This window comes from Geotrypetes seraphini, chromosome 3 (genome assembly GCF_902459505.1).
Source record: "Geotrypetes seraphini chromosome 3, aGeoSer1.1, whole genome shotgun sequence".
Taxonomy (NCBI): Eukaryota; Metazoa; Chordata; class Amphibia; order Gymnophiona; family Dermophiidae; genus Geotrypetes; species Geotrypetes seraphini.
In genome coordinates, this window is record NC_047086.1 from 259,968,949 (window position 1) to 259,991,701 (window position 22,753).

The 22,753-nt window shown below is 47.2% G+C and overlaps 1 protein-coding gene across 1 annotated transcript in view; it reads left to right on the plus strand.

Annotated features, from left to right (window-relative positions):
- Nucleotides 1–22,753, plus strand: part of POLR1B (RNA polymerase I subunit B) — a 185,312-nt gene that overhangs the window by 31,262 nt on the left and 131,297 nt on the right. The window contains exons 2-4 of the mRNA XM_033936548.1: nucleotides 492–659; nucleotides 20,677–20,823; nucleotides 21,226–21,358. Coding sequence (XP_033792439.1) covers nucleotides 492–659; nucleotides 20,677–20,823; nucleotides 21,226–21,358 — 448 coding nt within the window. The remainder of the gene's footprint in view (nucleotides 1–491; nucleotides 660–20,676; nucleotides 20,824–21,225; nucleotides 21,359–22,753) is intronic.

The following is a 22,753-nucleotide window of genomic DNA, read 5'->3' on the forward strand; positions in this document are numbered from 1 at the left end:
CTAATGGATACACAAGGTAAAAAAAGGGAAGAACTACAATTCAATAATATCCACAATGAATATGCTTGAAAGACATTTGCATATAATGGAGGCAGTGTATGCTAATCAAGTTTATGCAAATTCAATGTGGTTATCCTGTAAACCTGACTGGCAAGGGACTACTCCAGGACCGAGTTGAGAAACGCTGTTCTAAACTCATGGACGTGCTGCTAATCTTGCATATCCTAAGATAAATTGGCAGGGAATCCTTGCCTGAGAGTTTTGACCATGCTTTTGGTGCTAGCACAAAGGAGATGGAGCAGTTGGGGGCTATGGGATGCTACTAGGTTCTGCGCAGAGAAATACTGTGAACCTTAGAGGGATTATGGATTTCATGTGTATTCATTGTGGGTAGCTTGAAAATCACATGATCGATTATGCCTCTGGAACAGAGTTGGGAACTATTGCACCCAACCATATTCAGCATAATTATACTCTTGTATGTGTTTTAGGTTATTCCTCCTTTGGAATTTGCTTTTAAAAATGAGCAAATCACGTTGGCTATTGTGGAAGCTGTCATTAACCCTCCAACGGTGCCGAAGGGAAATATCTGCAAGGAGCTGAGGGTGTATCCAGCAGAATGCCGAGGACGCAGGAGCACTTACCGAGGGAAGCTGTCTGTGAGTAACATATTTAACACTGCAAACCTAACCTACATTTCCAGCATAGTATTAATAAAGTCCCCACAGATCTGGGAAGAAGCCCAGTATGAGAGGGGAAGGTCCTTGGTTTATGTGGAGCTGATGAAGGGAGTGTGGTTCACAGAAAGTAGTCTTAAATGTGTTAAGCCTTAAAACCTTAGCAGCTTTCACCTTTTTGTTTAACTTTATTGCTGTGTGTTTAACATTATGTTGCCTTTTAAAATAACTGAAAAATAACTCTTTGCTTGACTCAGTATTCTTTCTTTTTTTTCTTCTTTGTTTTCTTTTAATTTATGTATTTTTACAAATGTCTAACTTGCTTACAACCAAGTGGCTTACATCTTTTCATTCCTTGTTCAGTCTTCTTTTTCCACCTCCCCAAACCTTTTTTATCCCAGGACAAACAGGCAGCCTATTCTCACATATGGGTGACGTCATTAACGGAGCCCGGATGCGGACGCCTCATAAGCAGACTTGCTTGAAGAAACTAGAAGTTTTGAGTTGCCCGCACCGCGCATGCGCGAGTGCCTTCCTGCCCAGCGCAGGATGCATCTCCTCAGTTCTCAGTTTTCCGCGGAGCCGAGAAGTAAACTTCATTTCTCTGCGTAAACTTCGTTACTTCGTGCCTTCTCTTAACCGCAGTTTGTACTTTTTTCCTCACGAATCGATGTTCTTCTTTCATTTTTCATTTCTTTCATTTTTAGTTTAAAAAAAAAATTTTCATCTTCCATCCGTCTGCCAGGACAGGCCGTTCGGCCTCAGCCCGTGAGCTTCGATCTTGCGGCGGCTATCTTTCCTTCTATGTCTCGGCCTGTCATGGGCTTCAAGAGTTGTAGCAAGTGCCAGCCTTCAACCGTCGTTGTATTTTGGTGGATCAGCTCTTCGGGATGGATTCTCCCTCTGATCCCTCGACTTCGACTGAGGCCTCCTCCTGCTTCGACAACTTCCACCTCGAGCTTCATCAGACCTTCGTCGTTTGCAGTGGCTCTCTCTTCGATGACATCTGCTGTATCTTCCCCTGTTTCCTCAGGTCAGATAGTTCAGCCACTTCCACCGGTAGGATTAAAGTGCCTAAAACTTCCAAGTCAAAGCACAATCATACTACCTCGGTGGAACCTCCAGCCAGAGCAGGTGGTCCGGTTTCAGACGCGGATCCATCCTTGCCGGCTTCCTTCCAGACCATGTTGGAGAAGCAATTCATTCTGTTCCTTACTAATATGGGACTGAAGCATCTTCCTCTCATCCAGCCTGGGCATTCAGCAGACTCCCGCGAGGTCGAGCCGCTTCCTTTGCCTCAGTCTGAGCTTACATACTCTTTGCAGGGAGCAGAGTCTCTGCTAGTGTCTGGTCTGGCACCCAAGCACGTAAAGTAAGGAGCAGAATCTTTGCAAGTGCCTCGGCAGGAATCCTCACACTCTATACAAGGAGCAGAGTCTTTGGGAGTGCATCGAGGTTCCTCCACCAAACCTCTGGAGCTTCGATCTACAGCCTCCAGTTCTGTCCATTCTTTGATAGCATCAGCTGCTTCTGTCTCCGAAGCAAAGTCTCCTCGATCTTCGAGATCTGCTTCCAGGCACAGTTCTCATCGACGATCGAGGCCTTCATCGAGGCATACTTCAGGCATGCTTCTTCTTCTAAAGAACGACCTTCTTCAACTAAGCCTCAATCTCTTCCTCCTTCGACACCGATTCCTCAATCGAGGTCTCCAATGCCGAACCTCGAGGATGCAGCAGTTTTGATTGCCTTGTCTAAGTCTCCATATTCTTTTGATGCCTTTTTTCATGCCAAAGCTTCATCTTCGACCCAGGCTGCCTCAATGTCCTTGAGTCCTTCTCGAAGCAAAGCATTGGCGGATCAGCTATCTTTCTCATCTTTTCTTCGTCAAATGGCTGTGGACTTGGATCTTCAATTAGATACTGGTTCCAAATACTCTAAGGAGTATCTCGAAGTCATGCATCTTCCTCAACCTCTGGCAGAGTCACTTAAGCTTCCTCTTCAGAAGCTATTGAATCAGACATTTGGTCGATGCCTGGAAACACCTTATACCATACCAGCTGTTCCAGGAAAATTGGACTCTAGGTATAAAACTGTACATCGCAAAGGGTTTGACAACTTACAGTTGCCTTCGAGTTGTCTGCCTGAACAGCTGCTTGCTCTGTAGCTATGTGTTGCCTTGCCTGGCTTCGTAGCATTGACATGGACCCTAATCTTCAAAACCGCTTAGCTAATATTCCTTGTGAAGGCAATGACCTCTTTGATGAATCTATCGAGGCAGCCACCAAGAAATTGTCTGACCATGAAAAATCCTTTGCTTTGCTTCTATTGTCAGACCTAAGCCAAAGCCAAACCCTTGGCCCAGTACTGATCATCGGTGTCATATCAATATGTTGGAACTCAGAGCGATCCTCAAGGCTCTCCACGCTTTTCAAATCTTCTTCACGACCAGGTAGTCCTCATTCGGACGGACAACCAAGTCGCCATGTATTATGTCATCAAACAAGGAGGAACGGGATCTACTTCTCTTTGTCAAGAAGCTCTGAAGGTTTGGGACTAGGCAATCCGCCACAACACCTTCCTCAAAGCTGTCTACATCCAAGGGGCGACAAATTGCTTAGCGGACAACTTGAGTCGTCTTCTGCAGCCTCACAAATGGACACTCCATTCCTCGCCTCTTCATCACATTTTTTCACAATGGGGAACGCCTCAAATAGACCTCTTTGCAGCTCCCCACAACTACAAACTGCCTCAATTCTGCTCCAGGATATACTCTCCTCATCGCCTCGAGGCAGATGCTTTTCTTCTGGAATAGACGAATCTCTTCCTATATGCATTCCCTCCATTCCCTCTCATTCTCAAGACTCTGGTCAAGTTGAAAAACGATCATGCCACCATGATTCTGATTGCTCCTCGGTGGCCGAGACAACCTTGGTACTCCCTTCTACTTCAACTCAGCAGCAGGGAGCCATAGCTTCTACCAGTTTTTCCTTCTCTGCTTACACAGAGTCAAGGATCTCTGCTTCATCCCAACCTGCAGTCTCTACACCTGACAGCTTGGTACTTCTCAACATAAGGGATTGAGGGGTACAGATAAGAGTAGAGGTAGATTATAGGGATAGGATTAGAGGTAAGTTATAAAATTAGTCAGGGACCACTGTTCAGGCAATAGGCCTGATGGGCCGCCGCGGGAGCGGACCGCTGGGCAAGATGGACCTCTGGTCTGCCTCAGCGGAGGCAACTCTTATGTTCTTATAACACCTCTTCAGTTTTCTCAATCTGTAAGAGACGTTTTAGAAGCTTCTAGGAAGCCTACCAGTAGACAATGCTATCACCACCAAAAATGGACTAGATTTTCTACATGGTGTTTTTCTCATGATAAGGAGCCTCAGCATTCCTCCTTATCTTCTGTTTTGGATTAACTTTTGCACTTATCCAATTCTGGCCTCAAGTCTACATCGATCCGAGTCCATCTCAGTGCAATTACAGCTTTCCATCAGCCTATTGAAGGGAACCCCTCTCTGCTCATCTGGTGGTTTCCAGATTCATGAAAGGACTTTTCAATGTCAAACCTCCTATCAAACCACCTCCTGTGGTTTGGGACCTCAATGTTGTTCATGCTCAACTGATGAAGCCTCCATTTGAACCAACTGACCAGGCTCATCTGAAGTATCTCACTTGGAAAGTGGTGTTTCTCATTGCCCTCACTTCTGCTCAAAGAGTCAGTGAACTACAAGCTTTAGTTGCTGATCCACCTTTCACTGTCTTCCATCATGACAAGGTGGTCCTCCGTACTCATCTTAAATTCCTCCCTAAAGTGGTATCGGAATTTCATCTCAACCAATCCATTGTTCTTCCAGTATTTTTTCCAAAGCCTCATTCTCATCCTGGAGAAGTAGCTCTTCATACTCTGGACTGTAAACATGCTTTGGCCTTCTATTTGGAACGCACCAAACCACACAGAACTGTTCCTCAACTTTTTGTCTCCTTCAATCCAAAAAAGTTGGGACATCCTATTTCTAAGCGTACCATCTCCAACTGGATGGCTGCTTGTATCTCATTCTGCTATGCCCAGGCTGGATTGCCCCTACACAGTAGAGTCACAGCCCATAAAGTTAGAGCAATGGCAGCTTCAGTAGCTTTCCTCAGATCTACTCCTATTGGGAAAATTGGTCCTCGGTTTATGCCCTCACTTCTCACTATTGTCTGGATACTTTCTCCAGACGGGATGGACAGTTTGGACAAACAGTATTACAAAATGTATTCTCCTAAATTTCCAACACTCCCACCATCCCATTCTGGTTAGCTTGGAGGTCACCCATATGTGAGAATAGGCTGCCTGCTTGTCCTGGGATAAAGCACAGTTACTTACTGTAACAGGTGTTATCCAGGGACAGCAGGTAGCTATTCTCACAACCCACCCACCTCCCCTGGTTGGCTTCTCTGCTAGCTATCTGAACTGAGGAGACGCGCCCTGCGCTGGGTGGGAAGGCACTCGCGCATGCGCGGTGCGGGCCACTCAAAACTTCTAGTTTCTTCAAGCAAGTCTGCTTGTGAGGTGTCCGCATCCGAGCTCCGTTGATGATGTCACCCATATGTGAGAATAGCTGCCTGCTGTTCCTGGATAAAACCTGTTACGGTAAGTAACTGTGCTTTATCTTCTGTCCTGTTTGCTGCTTCCCACAGATTGTCCTTCTGTCTCTTACTTCTCCAAGCTGCCCTACCCTCCTCCTCTCCTCCTATCTCTCACTTCTCATTCCTGTTTTTCACCTTCCCATCTTGTTCCAACCTGTTACCACCATCAGGGCTATTTCTTGAGGAATTGCCTAGAACCAAGTTTCACCACTTTTTTATTATTAATTATAACTTTTTTCACAAATAATCCAACATGAAAATAAATCTAAGTACAAACTAAGAAGTAATAACAATCATAGAAATAGCTCTTTCTTAGACCACAAACAGAAGGAAAGGAGGAATAAAAATTACCGAGAGATAAGTTACAAGAAACTATTTAGGAAAAGGCTTAATACGTCAAACTCCCCAGTTACTAGTTATTTGAACCAGACACTCCATATCTGATAAACCCCTTGAGGTCCAAAAAGGATCTTAGCTGATCAGGTGCATAAAATATATATTTCAAACCCATATATTTAATAATATCTTGTAGGCGTAGGTTAACATAAAGGTAGCACCCAATTTCTTTGTCTCATCTCTCATTGCAAGAAATAACTTGTTACATTACATTACATTACATTACGGATTTCTATTCCGCCTATACCTTGCAGTTCAAGGCGGATTACAAAAGATTTGACTGGACATTTCCAGTGATGATCACATTACAGAGGATTTTACTGGACATTTTCCAGTGAGGATACAAATTTTTTTTTTTTTTTTTTTTTTTTTTCTTGGGGAACTTATGGGTTGGATAGAGAACTAACAGTGCTTAGCAGTGTGATATTAGCAAATGGAACACAGTTAGAGTAGGCAAGATTACAATCTTTATATGGTCTGTTTACTTGTCTTTCTTGGGTTAATTTTGTTACATCAGGATATAGCCAAATTTTTTGACCACAAAATTGTGAAACAGAGCTTTTGAAAAATAATCTCATTATAGAATTAAGATCTTGCTCAAATATAAAACTAACAATCAGTGTAGCTCTCTCTTTAATATCAGAATACGAGCTTTCCAAAACTGCCGTTAAGTTCTGTAAATCAGTGTCAACAGGTAAACTATCTGACACAGGTAATCCAATTGCAGGTAATTCATTTGTCTCAAAGTTTTTCCTTGAGGCAGACAAATAGAACAATTTATTTATTGGTGGAATCTGATCAGCGGAAACTTCAAATTTTCTATAAGAAATTTTTTAAAGAGTTCAATCATAGTAAGAATTTTTGGAAAGTTCAATAGAGTGCTCCCCTGGTCATTCACGGTTGGCAATTCGCAGTCCCAGTCATTCATGGTATTTTTTGACCGGGCAGGAGAGGGCAGCCTGAGAAGCAGGAGAGAGCAGCCGGAGCGCCGGCGAGTGAAGGAAATCACTCGCGGTATGCTCCGACCGCCTCTTCCTGCACTAAATTCGGGCCTCACCAATCAGGGGCTGCTGTTCCTGCACTTACGTTGGGCCTCACCAATGATTGGTGAGGCCCGACTTTAGTGCAGGAAGAGGTGGTCGGAGCATACCGCGAGTGATTTTCCTTCACTCGCCGGCACTCCGGCTGCTCTTTCCTGCCTCTCCGGCTGCCGTCCCCTGTCTCCTCCGCCAAATACCATATTCACAGTTTTTCAGCATTCGCGGGGGTTCCTGGAACGGAACCCTCGCGAATATTGGGGGGAGTACTGTACTCTCAAATTCAGACGATGATTATGATTTTCAATCAACTCAATCTTCCTTGTTCTCTAATAATTGTAGCAATAGAGTTTATCAAAGAGACAGTCTGAGATTCAATTTTATCAAAACACTTCTGTTTCACCTTTTCAACTTTTAATGAAAAATAGTCCACTTTATTATCAGAAGAGGTTTTATCCACCTTTTCATCTATTCTCCTTATGGCCTCCAATAGAGTTTCCAGAGTTACTGCAGGATGTTTAGCTGAGGTTCCCAAACCCTCACCTTTGGCGTTCTGTCCCTTTGCTCCAGCCTGGAGTGTGGTTTCACCCGTTACCTTCTCTATTACCTCCTCCTTCTCCCCCCTCCTCTCCGGAGAAGGAATCACTACTCTGCCCGCTAGCTGGACAGAGCAGTGCAAGGATCATCAGCGGCAACAGTGATGTCTGGAACTCCAAAGACTTAGGTGCTCCCTCATTCCGAGTCTGCGTGGAAGTCTGCCATCGTTGGGTTGGCTGAGGGTCGGCTGTTGTCCGTGATTTAAAAAAAGCGCTGCAGTGTCAGCTGTACCAGTGAGGAAGTGAGAGGCAAAGATTGCAGCTCTCACTACTTCTTTTCTTTTAGTGTGGGGCATAATTCAAGAAAAAACACAAACAGCATCTCAGAGCAGCATCGGGCGGTAGAAATTTTAGAAGAAAAAATTTGACAATCTGACCGCAGCCGATAGACGTCCGCCTCTTAGTTCCTCCTGACGTCCGCCTCTTAGTTCCTCCTCTACCTACAGGTTTCAGGGTCTTATTGCTCCAAAAGAAAAAAAGAAACAAAAAGAAAAACAGTCATCAAGCAATAAATTTTCTCACCATAATCCCTCAAAGTCCCCCCAAAGGAACGCCCCACTGGCTTGGCCTTTTTCACCTCCCTCCCCCAAGTGACATCACTCAGGGAGCGTGGCTAAGATCATCCGGGCCAGCAGTGTATCAAGAGCTTCCTTCCAAAGTTCTCCTGGGGGCAAATACAGAGGAACAATTAAAAGCAAGTAACAGTTCTCAGGCAGCAATTCTTCCAAAAAAACCTCTTTCTCCAGCACTGGCTTAGCCTTTTTCACCTCCCTCCCCTGAGTGACATCACTCAGGAGGTGTGGCTGAGGTCGGGCTAGCAGTGCAGCAAGAGCTTCCCTCCAAAGTTCTCCCAAGGGCAAGTACAGATGAGCAATTAGAAGTAGGTAACAGTTCTCAGGTAGCAATTCTCCCAGGGAAACCTCTGAGTTTCACCGCTTCTTATCAGTTCTAGAGCAGCAAGGTGTTTTGATCCAGCCCTTCCAGTCAATTAAGAGAAAAGAGGAGGGGAGGGAGGCTGATGCAGCACAGAAAACAATTACTCTGCTCCCCAATACAGCCCCCTCTTCTCCTGTTGCCCCTATCTCTAGCTCATCTACACCCTTTTCCAGTTCCACAGATCCACTTTCATTTTGCCTACAAGTTAAGGTTGTCTGTTGTGCCTCCTGTTGCCAATCATGTCTTATTTTCTGTGAGCAACCTGGTGGAAGAGGGACTGAACAGAGAGGTGGGCATAATAGCACTTGTTAATGAGGGGGCAGAAGGGGAGGACTGATGAAACATAGCCTAATACAGCAGGCTCAGGATAATGAGAGAGAGAGAGGTTGTATCCTGTTGGTAACCAAAAGAAATGGGAGAAAGAGGTCTGACCCATTTCCATTTGTTCCATATCCTTGTCTAGATTCTGCCACAGAATTGCAGGAAATTGGAGGACCTGTTAATATGTGAACTTTTGAATCTTTATTGTGATTATTTTTATCCCAGGACAAGCAGGCAGCATATTCTCTACATGTGGGTGATGTCATCCACGGAGCCCCCTAGCGACGTTCTCGCAAGCAGACTTGCTTGAAGATCTTCAAGCTTGCGAGAGTACCGCGCATGCGCGAGTGCCCCTCCCGCCCAACTCAGGGCATGCGTCTCCTCAGCATGGCCTCAGTTCTCTGTTTTCCTTGGAGCTGGAAGCCCTGCTCCCTTGCTTTACGCATTTTCATTGTGCCTCTTTGCACCGCGGCTTACTTTGTTGTTTTTTTGTCGGTCGCTGTGCTCGTGTCTTTGTTTTTCTTCCTTTTTTTGTGCGTTTTTGACTTTGTGTATTTGACCGGCTTGCTGGTCTTCGTTGGGCCGTCTGGCCTCGCGGGGCCTTGGCTAAGGTTATTTCTTATGTCCCGGCCTCTTACCGGTTTTAAGAACTGCACTAAGTGCAACCGGGTGATCTCCATTATCGACCCCCATCGTTGGTGTATGGAGTGCCTGGGCGCTGATCATGGTGCTGAGTCCTGCCCACATTGTGCCACTTTGCAACTGTGGGCGCTTCGTCGGAGGGTGGCCAAGATTCTTCATTTGTTCGGCCCTATGGAGTCTGCGGGACAGGCCTAGAGCTCGGCCTCTGCCCTGCCGTTGGGGGCCTCGGCCCGGTCTCCCTCGGCCTCAAAGTCCTCAGCCTCGGGCCAGTCTCCCTCAGCCTTGCAGGTTCCGGCCTTGGCTCCTCCTGCTACCCTGGCCTTGGGTAAGTCTCCTCTTCCTCCGTCAGGTGTGCCGGCAAAGAAGCCTCTCTTGGAGTCTCATGCGAGACATCCGTCCAAGCGTGCCTTCTCACATAGGGAATACTCTTCCTCGGTCGCCCCCGAAGAAGCGCACTGCTGCACTTCAGACCCAACATCCTCTGGTCTCGGTGCTTATGTTCGAGGACATGCTTAAGGCTATCCTTACCATGCAGATTTCCTTGGTTGTGAGTCAGTTGGTCCCGGCCTCGACTCAGCCCCGGGCTGACCAGTCTCAGCGTTCTTCTGAGGTACCTCGAGGCAAATCCCGCAAGTCTCGCCGTCTGCCCTCGAGTGATTCCTCTTCACCTGATTCGGGGCGTGCGGCCGTCCGGGTGTCCCGAGCGGGACAACGGTCTTTACCTTCTGCCTCGTCGAGGCTTGCTCCGGCTAAAAAACTCCAGGTTTCCCTGCCCCTTCGAGGTCGCTCTCCGACCGCGAGGCCTGCGGGGCCCGTGACGGCTCCGATGGTGGAGGAGGGTCTTTGCTTGACCCCGTCCTCCCCGCTTTCTCCGGGATGGCGGTTGCCCGCTTCCCGGGTGCCTCTTTCGAGACCCGAAGGGGATTTTTCGTTTACCCTGTCCTCGCCGAAGCTTTGGATGGTGGTGCCTCGGACGCCAGGGTCCTCCCCAAGTCGCCTTCCGCAGGGCCTTTCCTCCACACCCCCGACGCTATTCAGCAGGGCCTCCTCAGTTGCTCGTTCCCAGGACTCCGAGGCCCCTGCTTATTATTCGAGGGAAGTTTCCCCCTCTTTCTCTGCTGCTCCCAGATCTCGCTCTGGGTTGCCCCTGGAGAATGTCTTCCTCTCGAACCTTCTCCTTTTCTTGATTTATTTCTGATATGGCTGCAACTGGATCTCCAGTCCGAGTCCTGCAATATCCAGGAATACTTGGCGGAGATGGGACTCCCTCATCTGCCCCATGAGGCACTTCGTTTGCCTCTCCATCAGGTTCTTCGGCAGACGTTCCTCAGGAACCTGGAGACCCCTTATGCGGTCACTGCCATTCCCTCCAAAATGGAGTCCTGTTACCAGATGGAATTTTCCTTGAAAAAATTCAATCCCTCCAAGGTGTACGCTCTAGTCCCTGGAACTTAGTTGCAACAGCAGGGAGAACCAAGGTTGTCTGGGCCACCGAGGAGCTATCAGAATCATGGTGGCATGTGTGGACTTGAGCATGACAAGAGTCTTCAGATTCGGAGAAAACGCATACAGAAACAGGTTCGTCCAATCCAGAAGAAAGGCATCCGCCTCGATCCTGTGAGGGGTGTAAACCCTGGAGCACAAACGGGTAACTTGTGATTGAGGGGGGACTCGAACAGATCGACATCTGGAGTCCCCCACCGAGCAAACACCTGACGCAGGGTCGAGGAATGGAGGGACCACTTGTGAGGCTGCAGAAGACGATTTAACTTGTCCGCCAGGCAATTGTGCTGGCCCTGAATGTAGACTGCCCGAAGTAAGATGTTGCGACGGATGGCCCAATCCCAGAGCCGCATCATCTCCTGGCACAGGGACAGGGACCACGTGCCCCCTTGTTTGTTGATATAATACATGGCGACTTGGTTGTCCGTACAAACTAGCACCACATGGTCGCGAAGCAGAAGACAAAAAGCTTTCAGAGCGAGGAAGACCACTCGAAGCGCCAGCAGATTGATGTGACAAAGGCAGTCGGCACTGGACCAAAGACCCTGGGTGCAAAGACCATCCAGATGAGCCCCCCAAGCATAGGCTGACGAGTCCGTCGTGATAACCTTCTGCGGAGGAGGAGCATGAAACAGAAAACCTCTGGAAAGATTGGAAGAGAGCATCCACCAGCGGAGAGACTGCTTCAACAAAGGAGTCACGACAATGAGTTGAGAGACAGGATCTCGATCCTGGCGCCATTGGGACGCCAGGGTCCACTGAGGTATGTGAAGGTGAAGACTGGCAAAAGGAGTCACGTGAACCGTAGAGGCCATGTGGCCGAGCAGGACCATCATAAGCCGAGCCGGGGCTGAGGACAGGAGGGCCACCTTTCGACACAGATCAACAAGGGCCTCCTGATGAGGCCAGGGCAAGAAGGAGCGGAGGTGTCCTATGAACTCGAGGGACTGAGACGGACACAGTTGAGACTTGGGAAAGTTCACCTCGAATCCGAGACTCTGAAGGAGCGAGATTATCTGATTCGTTGCCCGCAGAACCTCTTGGCGAGACGAAGCTTTGATCAACCAGTTGTCGAGGTAGGGAAACACCTGCAGCCCGTGGAGACACAGGGCTGCTGCCACCACTACCAGGCATTTCGTGAAAACCCTTGGCAAGGCTGCAAGGTTGAAGGGAAGAACACGATACTAGAGATGGAGATCCCGGCGAGAGGCCGGATGAATCGGGATGGGCGTGTAAGCCTCCTTGAGGTCCAACGAGCACAGCCAGTCCCCTTTGTCCATTAGGGGATAAAACGTAGGAAGGGTCGGCATCCTGAACTTTTCCTTGACCAGAAATTTGTTCAGAGCCCTGAGGTCCTGGATCGGACGCAGGTCTTCCGTCTTCTTGGGGACCAGAAAGCACCGGAAATAAAACCCCGTATTCAACTGATCCCGAGGAACCTCCTCAACCGCCTGGAGGCAGAGGAGGACCTGAGCTTCCTGCAGAAGAAGATGTAACTGAGACCTGGCAGAAGGAAACTCTCTTGGCGGAAGGTCCGGGGGTACATGACTGAAGTGAAGAGAGTACCCCTCCCGGACTATGGAAAGCACCCAACTGTCGGTTGTAAGGCGTTCCCACTGAGGATAGAAATGATGGAGCCGACCCCCGATGGGGAGGGGGGAAGGCTCCAGAAGGAAGGGAGCCGGCAGGCTCAAACTGGAATTGTCAAAAAGATGGCCCAGGCTTCGCCGGAGCCGGCGGTTAGGCCTTAGAAGGACGCTGTTGCTGTGGCCACTTCGGGGGCGGCCGAGAGAACGCAGGAGTAATCTTCTGTGGGTACCTCCGAGAAGGAATCTTGTACTGCCGAGCCGGAGGGGTCTTCGGCTTAAGCCGCACCAGGGAGGCGAAAGACTGTTCATGCTCCGAGAGGCGCTTAGTGGCAGCCTCAATGGAATCATCAAAGAGTTCATTCCCCACACAAGAGTTTGGCCAGATGATCCTGGAGGTTTGGGTCCATATCCACAATCCGGAGCCAGGCTAAACGGCGCATGGCGATCGCAAAGGCCGTGACCCTTGAGGACAGCTCGAAGGCATCGTAAGTCACCTGAAACATATAGAGGCGGAGTTGAGATAGAGTCTCCTGTAGAAGACGGAACTCCGGACGACGAGAAGCCGGCACGTCCGTTTGGAACGAGTGGAGAGCATCCACACAGTATCTGAGATAGGACGTGAAGGTAAAGTTATAGTTGAGGACACGGTTCACCATCATCGAATTTTGATAGAGACGGCGACCGAACTTGTCCATCGTACGCCCTTCTTCTGCCTGTTTTTCCTTCTCTGCTTACGCAGAGTCGGGGCACTCCCAACTTGCAGTCTCTGCACTTAACGGCTTGGTTCCTCCACACTGGATACCCTCGTTCCAGTTTTCTCAGTCTGTGCTGGATGTCCTGGAGGCGTCTTGGAAGGAGTCCACTCGCCAATGTTACCATCAGAAGTGGACCCATTTTTCTTCTTGGTGTGCTCAGCTGCGCCAGGATCCGCAGTATGCCTCCTTGTCGTCTGTTCTGGATTATCTGTTGCACTTGTCTGACGCTGGGCTCAAGTCTTCAACGATTCGAGTCCATCTCAGTGCCATTACTGCTTTTCATCGGCCGATTGACGGGAAGCCTCTCTCTGTTCATCCTGTGGTTTCCCGCGTCAAGGAGAAGAAAAGAGCATTTCTCTTATACAAACGCACCGGGGAGAAGGAAGCAAACGTTGAATACAAGACAAAGTCTGCAGCGGTCAAAACAGCAGTCAGGAAGGACAAACTTCGAATGTAAGAAACTCTAGCGAAGAACATTAAGAAAGGGGACAAATCCTTCTTCAGGTGACAGGAAGAAGGTGACAGGTGACAGGAAGAAGAACACAAATGGGATAGTACACCTTAGAACGCCAGACGGGAATTATGTGGAAACAGATTCCGATAAAGCCAAACTGCTGAATGATTACTTCTACTCTGTCTTTACCTGCGAGGCACCAGGGCACGGGCCAAGGCTGGAAACAAAGCAAAGCATGGAAGATCCATTTCAGAATTTTGAGTTCACAACTGCTGATGTGTACAGAGAACTGTCAAGACTCAAGGTGAACAAAGCCATGGGACCGGACAATTTGCACCCACGAGTGCTCAGAGAGCTATGCGATGTTCTAGCGAAACCGTTGGCCATGCTCTTCAATCTCTCCCTAAGTACGGGGACAGTCCCCCTGGACTGGAAAATAGCTAACGTCGTTCTTCTGCACAAAAAGGGAGGCAGAGCAGAGACTGCGAATTACCGACCAGTGAGTCTCACATCAATAGTGTGTAAACTCATGGAAACTCTACTTAAAGGTAAATTAGACACGATAATGGATGAAGGGAATCTAAGGGATCCCTGTCAACATGGATTCACCAGAGGCAGGTCATGCCAATCCAATCTTATAAGCTTCTTTGATTGGGTGACAGGAAAGCTGGACTCGGGAGAGTCTTTGGACATAGTGTACTTGGATTTCAGCAAAGCATTTGACAGTGTCCCACACCGTAGACTATTAAACAAGATGAAATCGATGGTTTTTAGGCGAGAAGCTAACTGCATGGGTCAGTGATTGGCTGAGTGGAAGACTTCAGAGGGTGGTGGTCAATGGCACCCTCTCTGAGACATTGGAGGTGACTAGCGGAGTACCGCAGGGCTCAGTTCTGGGACCATCCCTTTTCAACATATTCATAAGGGACTTGACACGATGGCTTCAGGGTAAAGTAACACTGTTCACCGACGACGCCAAACTGTGTAATATAGTAAGTGAAAGCAATCTCAAGGATAGTATGACGCAGGATCTGATCACGTTGGAAAACTGGTCCTCGACATGGCAGCTGGGCTTCAACACTAAGAAATGTAAGGTCATGCATCTCGGCTGCGGAAATCCATGCAAAACTTACACCTTAAATGGAGAAACACTAACTAGGACTTCAGAAGAACGGGACTTGGGAGTAATCGTCAGTGCAGACATGAAGGCTGCCAAACAAGTGGAGCAGGCCTCATCCAAGGCAAGGCAAATGTTGGGATGTATCAATAGAGGCTTCATCAGCCGCAAACCTGAAGTCATAATGCCGCTTTACAGAACCATGGTGAGACCTCACCTGGAATACTGTGTGCAATTTTGGAGACCACACTACCAAAAGGATGTGCTTCGAGCTGAATCGGTCCAGCGAATGGTCTCCGAACTCATACGAAGAAAGACTGGGCAAACTACAGCTATACTCTCTTGAGGAGCGTAGAGAAAGGGGAGACATGATTGAGACATTTAAGTACATCACAGGTCGTGTCAAGGCGGAAAGCGATATATTCTTCCCCAGGGGACCCTCGGTCACAAGGGGGCACCCGCTCAAACTCAGAGGAGGGAAATTTAATGGTGACACCAGGAAGTATTTCTTCACAGAAAGGGTTGTAGATCACTGGAACAAACTTCCGGTGCAGGTGGTCAAGGCCACCAGCGTGCTCGACTTTAAGAATAAATGGGACATCCACGTGGGATCCCTACGGGGGTCGAGCTAAGGATCTGGGTCATTAGCACTCAGACTTGATGGGGTGGGTCAGAAGAGTGGGCAGACTTGATGGGCTGTGGCCCTTTTCTGCCGTCATCTTTCTATGTTTCTATGTTTTTCACGTTCATCCGCCACTTAAACCTCCTCCTGTGGTTTGGGATCTCAACATGGTCCTTGCTCAATTGATGAAACCGCCGTTTGAGATGCTGGCGCGGGCTCACTTGAAGTTTCTCACTTGGACGGTTGTGTTTCTTATTGCGCTCACTTCTGCTTGTAGGGTCAGTGAGCTTCATGCCTTGGTGGCGGACCTGCCTTTCACTGTCTTCCATCATGATAAGGTGGTTCTCCTTCTCATCCTAAATTCTTGCCTAAGGTTGTTTCAGATTTTTACATCAACCAATCCATTGTTCTTCCTGTGTTTTTTCCGAAGCCCCATTCTCACCCTGGGGAAGTGGCTCTGCATTCGATTGACTGTAAGCGTGTGCTGGCCTTCTACTTGAACCACATTGCTGCTCATCGGACTGCTCCCCAGCTGTTTATCTCTTTCGATCCTAATCGTTTATGGCGCTCTGTTTCTAAGCAGACCATTTCTAATTGGTTGGCCGCTTGTATCTTTTTCTGTTACGCTCAGGTTGGTCTCTCCCTGCTGGGTCGAGTCACTGGACACAAGGTCAGAGTGATGGTGGCTTCTGTTGCTTTCCTCTGATCGACTCCCATTGAGGAAATCTGCAAGGCTGCCACGTGGTCCTCGGTTCATACTTTCACCTCTCATTACTGTCTGGATGCTTTCTCCAGGCGTCACGGCCATTTTGGCTAGTCAGTTTTGCAACATCTGTTTTCCTAAATTGCCAACTCTCCCACCATCCCATTCTGGTTAACTTGGAGGTCTCCCACATGTAGAGAATATGCTGCCTGCTTGTCCTGGGATAAAGCACAGTTACTTACCGTAACAGGTATTATCCAGGGAGAGCAGGCAGATATTCTCGCAACCCACCCGCCTCCCCGGGTTAGCTTCTTTGCTAGCTATCTGAACTGAGACCACTCTAAGGAGACGCATGCCCTGAGTCGGGCGGGAGGGGCACTCGCAAGCTTGAAGATCTTCAAGCAAGTCTGCTTGCGAGAACGTCCGCTAGGGGGCTCCGTGGATGACGTCACCCATATATAGAGAATATCTGCCTGATGTCCCTGGATAACACCTGTTACGGTAAGTAACTGTGCTTTTTGGTCTATCCCAAGTTCACATCTCTGAAACATACAAATAAGTCACAGAAGATTTGTGCCAGGTGACTTTGGATTGCTAGTGGATCTTTATATGGCTATGGAGATTAAAATGTTGTTATAGGAAACATTTCAGAATAACAGTAATTACATTATATTAGTGATTTCTATTCCGCCATTGCCTTGTGGTTCAAGGCGGATTACATAAGAATTGTCATGATATTAAGAAGTACATAAGGAATAGTTTGAACATTTTCTAATTTGCTAAGGAGTAGGTACTATTGCAGGTGAAGCTTGGGACAGATCTGGTTGTGTTTATATTGGTTTTGTATATTTTTTGAAGAGTAGGCTTTTTGTTTCTTTTTTGAAGGTTTTGTAGTCTGTGGTCGAAATCAGCAGATTGCAAGTTATAGTGCAATAGGTGTGTCATACTAGACAGTAGGATATTCTCCCCATGCTCATGAGCCGTGCAGAAGGAATATACTTCAGGTTTTCAACTCCTCTTCCTCCTACTGAAGGATCTGCTTCTTCCTTCAGTTTTTCTTTCTGTACGTGAACCGGAAGATGCCTTTCTGAACTGCTTTGTATATTTTTACTATTTTTGCAATTTTTGTGGCTATAGGTGCATCAGAGCTTCCCAGTGCAGGGAAGAACTCTGCCTGCATGGAGAATAAGCAGACTTGGGTCTGCAGCTTGCTGGACCTGGGGGACTTGTTTGGCCAGCCTGCAGAGATCTTTGTGGAGCTCGGGGTTCTTACCTCTAGTAACTTAGCTTGCCTACTGAATCTCAGGGGCTTGAGTGCAGGATGTTGGGCATCTGCAGGGAGCTCAGCAGGGCTCTTCAGGATGCCTGCTGCAATTTTGCTTCCGCCCCCCCCCCCTCCTTTAGTATACATGGTTCCACGATGGTTAAGGATCAGTCTGATCTCGGTCTGGCTGGTGATCATTAGTGAAGACATCAATCAAGTGGAGAAGGCTTTATCCAAGGCAAGGCAAATGCTGCGTTGTATCCGGAGAAACTTTGTTAGTCGGAAACCCGACGTCATAATGCCATTGTACAGAACCATGGTGAGGCCTCATCTGGAGTACTACATACAATTCTGGAGGCCTCATTACCGTAAGGATGTGCTGAGAGTTGAGTCGGTTCAGCGAATGGCCACCAGGTTGGTCTCGGGGCTCAAGAATTTCTCGTACAAAGAAAGGCTGAACAAATTGCGGCTATACTCTCTCGAAGAACGTAGAGAGAGGGGAGACATGATTGAGACGTTTAAGTATATCACTGGCCGCATCGAGGTAGAAGATGATATTTTCTTTCTTAGAGGACCCTCGGCCACAAGGGGGCATCCGCTGAAAATAAAGGGCGGGAAGTTTTATGGCGACACCAGGAAGTACTTCTTCACTGAAAGAGTGGTTGACAATTGGATTGAGCTTCCAGTACAGATGATCGAGGCCAGCAGCGTGCCAGATTTTAAGAACAGATGGGATGCTCATGTCGGATCTCTAAGAAGGGATGGGTCATCAGAGTGCGATCTCTCAAAGGGTAGCTAGGGGGGTGGGTCAATAGAGTGGGCAGGCTTGGCCCTTTTCTGCCGTCACTTTCTATGTTTCTATCTCAGCGTTTGAAGACTGACTGATTGAGGCAGAGTATTTTCTCCCAGATCCAGCTACTTCTTAGAATTGTGGCAGGCTGCAGCAATTTCAGAACACATGTCACAGTGAGTAAGGTTATTATAGCCTATGGGCAAAATTGGGGGGGGAGGGGGCTCCGAAAGTCCTGTTTTTAAAGGTTTCTGCCACTTCCTATATGGTCCCCCACCTCTACAATCCTGTTTTTAACTTTTAGTTAAAGTCGTTTTTGACTTATGTTTTGGCGCCAAAATGCTGCCACGGTTACTAACTTGGATTTCCCAATTTTATTTTTTTCCCTAAGTTCTCCAGAACTTTCAATTTGTCTCAGAACTGGCAGGGAGGGAGTCCTCAGGCTCTTTCACCTCAATTTATGCCAGATTTGTGCTGGATGGTCGCTTGAAGTGTTCCCTTATGCCAAGTTCCATGCAACACATGAAGGGAGGCAGGAGCTTCTTGCTTAGCCTCCCCTTTGGACTCTAGGGCTGAGGAACCATTGGGGGGTGGGAAGACTGTCTGCTGGAATAAATTCCCTTCCAGAGCCTCAGAACAGTGGCATACCTAGGTGCAAGAGCGTGGAAGCCACGGAGTCCAAGAAACATAAGGTGGAGTTACCCAGAGACTCACTGTTGCCTAGTAATGCCTTTTCTCCTGAATTCATTAATTTGATGTGGAGAGCTTAATTGGATAGCTGGGATACTCGTATGAAGTCTGGCAATGAGCTAAGTGTCATGCGGGGGGCTTTGGCTCCCAGGGCGCATCGGCAGCATAGCCAGAAGCTTATCAGGATTCTGTGGACCTTTCTGACAAGGATTTGGAAGCCAAGGGGTCAGTCTGTAAGCCTTTTATTCTCACAAAGTGAGTCTTCCCTGCTGGGAGATATAGGATCACGCTGGACGCAGTGGGGGCTTTCAATGAAGGGGAAGATTCTACTGTACGGCGGCTCTTCAAGCCTATGGCACTATGGCAGGCTCCTTCCACTCAGTGGTCTATCCTCAGTGGAGTGAGAATGCAGTCCTTACCCTGGCATCCTGAAATGAGTGTGTTAGTCACTGCATTGCTCCTGAGTAGGGTTACCAGGCATCCGGGAAAACCTGGACATGTCCTCCTTTTTTTTTTTTTTTAACATTACTGTCTGGGTGCCCGCCCGGATGAACTTTCCAAAATTCAGTAGTTTGTCTGGGTTTTGGAAAGCCCCAACCTTCCGGCCACATCTGGAGGGCCTCTGAACATGCGCAGATGACATCGCCCGCATCCACGCATGCTCAGAGATCCTCGAGATGTGACCTGGAGGTCGGAAAACAAAGATGAGGCTTTGTGGGGGTTCTTTAAAGGTAGCCAAAACAAATGTCTAGGCTGTATCCAATGGCACAGGAGTGTCAACAGATGTTTGCTCAGCCTAAGGTGGATTCCTAGGTTGCTCAGATAACCAAGCACATGTCCCTGTCAAGTGAGAGAGATTGAGTATTAAAGAATATGCTGGGTCACAGAGTAGATGTAGTCCTAAAATGGCAGTTGAAGCTTTGGCTTTAGGAATCAAAGCAGCTGCAGTAGCCTTTTTTGTGGCACATGCTTGTCATACTAAGTTGCGAGGGATCACCCTGGTAGAGCCTTTGCCCTAGCTTATGCTAGTAGGGGTGGATTATGCAGCCAAAGCTCTCTGCAATATCATGAGTCATGAGCAATGTCTTGGCTTATTCCATTTCAGCCCACAGAATGCTCAGGATAAGGCAATGGGCATAAGAACTTAAGAATTGCTGCTGCTGGGTCAGACCAGTGGTCCATCGTGCCCAGCAGTCCACTCACACGGCGGCCCTTAGGTCAAAGACCAGTGCCCTAACTGAGACTAGCCTTACCTGCGTACATTCTGGTTCAGCAGGAACTTGTCTAATTTTGTCTTGAATCCCTGGAGGGTGTTTTCCCCTATAACAGTCTCCGGAAGAGCGTTCCAGTTTTCTACCACTCTCTGGGTGAAGAAGAACTTCCTTACGTTTGTACAGAATCTATCCCCTTTTAACTTTAGAGAGTGCCCTCTCGTTCTCTCTTTTTTGGAGAGGGTGAACAAGCCGTATTTATCTACTAAGTCTATTCCCTTCGTTATCTTGAACGTTTTGATCATGTTCCCTCTGTCTCTTTTCAAGGGAGAAGAGGCCCAGTTTCTCTAATCTCTCACTGTACGGCAACTCCTCCAGCCCCTTAACCATAGGATATTTAGTACCAAACCCATGTGTGTCATTATTGTTTGTTCCTTTATTGTTCTTTATTGCATTATTAAGCACATCTTTCTGCCTTTATAATGGTACTATATATTTTGGAAATTTAAAAATAAAGACTAAAGTAAACACTCCCTCAAAAAAATATTGTGTAATCTTTTTTGCTGACTCCTTTAACTTTCCCTGGAGCTCTGAACTGCATTTTTGCTGGCACTGGAGCATAATAGACTTTTTCCAGAAAAGACTGGAATCACATCCTTTGCATTTGTTATGCTGTCTACTGTCAAACACAGCTTTCTGGTTGTTCACTTTCAGGTCTCTTCTACTATTCTTTCTTTTCAGGCTTGTATCAGCTGGTCAGTGAACGGTATCCCAAAAGGAATCATTAAGCAGACCCTGGGGTTTGTTCCCATTATGGTGAAATCAAAGCTTTGCAACTTGTGGAACCTTCCTCCAAAGGCTCTCATCGAACACCACGAGGAGGCGGAGGTAAAGTAACTGAACAAGCTGAGATGAGATTGCACCTGTGCCACTCCAGCCTTTCCTTTTGAGCTGAGAAATGTAGAGTTATTTTTTTACATATATGGATTCCATAGCAAGCACTTTACTTCTTATACATCAGCACAACAAATTGATGCTGTCAGTGAATGACTTCTCACAGTGAATAGCGGAGTTATAAGAATCAGCTAGTTTTCTGAACTGCTAGCCTCCTGCATAAAAAGAAGCATGTTCTAATGTGCATTGCCGTTAGGCAACATTCATTAACATCTTACTGAATTTTCGCAGGCTCCATAACCTATGTTTTCCTGTATATTTAAGATATTTTCTTTTGGTTGCAGCTTTTGATCATGTCTGCATTTCACACATTTTCATTTTTCCTCATCCCACCAGGAAATGGGTGGCTATTTTATAATAAATGGCATAGAGAAGGTTATCAGAATGCTAATTATGCCGAGAAGAAATTTCCCCATTGCGATGGTGAGGCCTAAGTGGAAGAACAGAGGTCCAGGTTATACCCAGTATGGTAAGCAAAGCCAATTTGCCAATTAATCTTGCTGGATACAGATTTCCAGAAATAATCAGATGGAAATAGAGGCTGAGAAAGATTAATGGTTATTCTTAATAGCTGAACTGCTATGATGATACACTGTGGAATACACTGTGAGAGCGGAATACACTGTGTCTAATGCATATTTTTACTGATGAGGTTCAGTGTCTAAATAACTAGGAATTTGTGCATTAGTGGCAGGTGACCAGTGTGAAGTTTTCACCATTCCTCACGCACTAATCCATACTAAACCCTTAATTGCATGTGAAAGACCCTTACAAAATCAGATGATGTCTATTTATTATTTATTTATTCAATTTTCTATACCATTCTCACAGGGGAGCTCAGAACGGTTTATACGAATGTGTTCAGGTACTCAAGCATTTTTCCCTGTCTGTCCTGGTGGGCTCACAATCTATCTAATCGAATCGAATCTTCTATTTCTGCGTCGCACATACCTAGGCAGGCTCAAGGCGACTTACAAAGAGAAGAGAGAGGAGTGGAGAGGGAAGGGGAGGAGAAAAAGGGGGAAAATTTGGGTGGGGAAGATCTGAGAAGTTCAAGTGTACCTGAGACAATGGGGGGATTAAGTGACTTGCCCTGGGTCACAAGGAGCAGCATGGGTTTGAACCCACAACCTCAGGGTGCTGAGGCTGTAGCTTTAACCATTGTGCCATACACTCCCACACAATGCACAATGCGAGTAAGTGCGTATTAATAGAACAGGCATACTTGGGTTAGGAATCTGGGCAGAGCAGCAATTTACATGCTAACATTTAGGTCTAGTCCTGAGCAGGCATAAATGTTGGTGTCCACAATCAAGACGTTAGTTTTGCTGGATTTGTACTATTTGGCTGCAAGTAGAAACAGAGAAACATGACTGCAGATAAAGGCCAAATGGCCATCTAGTCTGCCCATCTGCAGTAATCATTATCTTTTTTTCTCTCTGAGAGATCTCTCTGAGAGATCCCACGTGCCTATCCCAGGCCCTTTTGAATTCAGACACAGTCTCTGTCTCCACCACCTCTTCTGGGAAATTGTTCCATGCAACTACCACCCTTTCTGTAAAAAAGTATTTCCTTAGATTACTACGGAGCCTAGCACCTCTTAACTTCATCCTGTGCCCTCTCATTGCAGAGTTTCCTTTCAAATTAAAGGGACTCGACTCATGTGCATTTACATTACGTAGATATTTAAACATCTCTTATCATATCTCCCCTCTCCTGCCTTTCTTCCAAAGTATACAGATTGAGATCTTTAAGTCTGTCCCCATACGCCTTATGATGAAGACCACATACCATTTTAGTAGCCTTCCTCTGGACCGACTCCATCCTTTTTATATCTATTTAAAGGTGCAGCCTCCAGAATTGT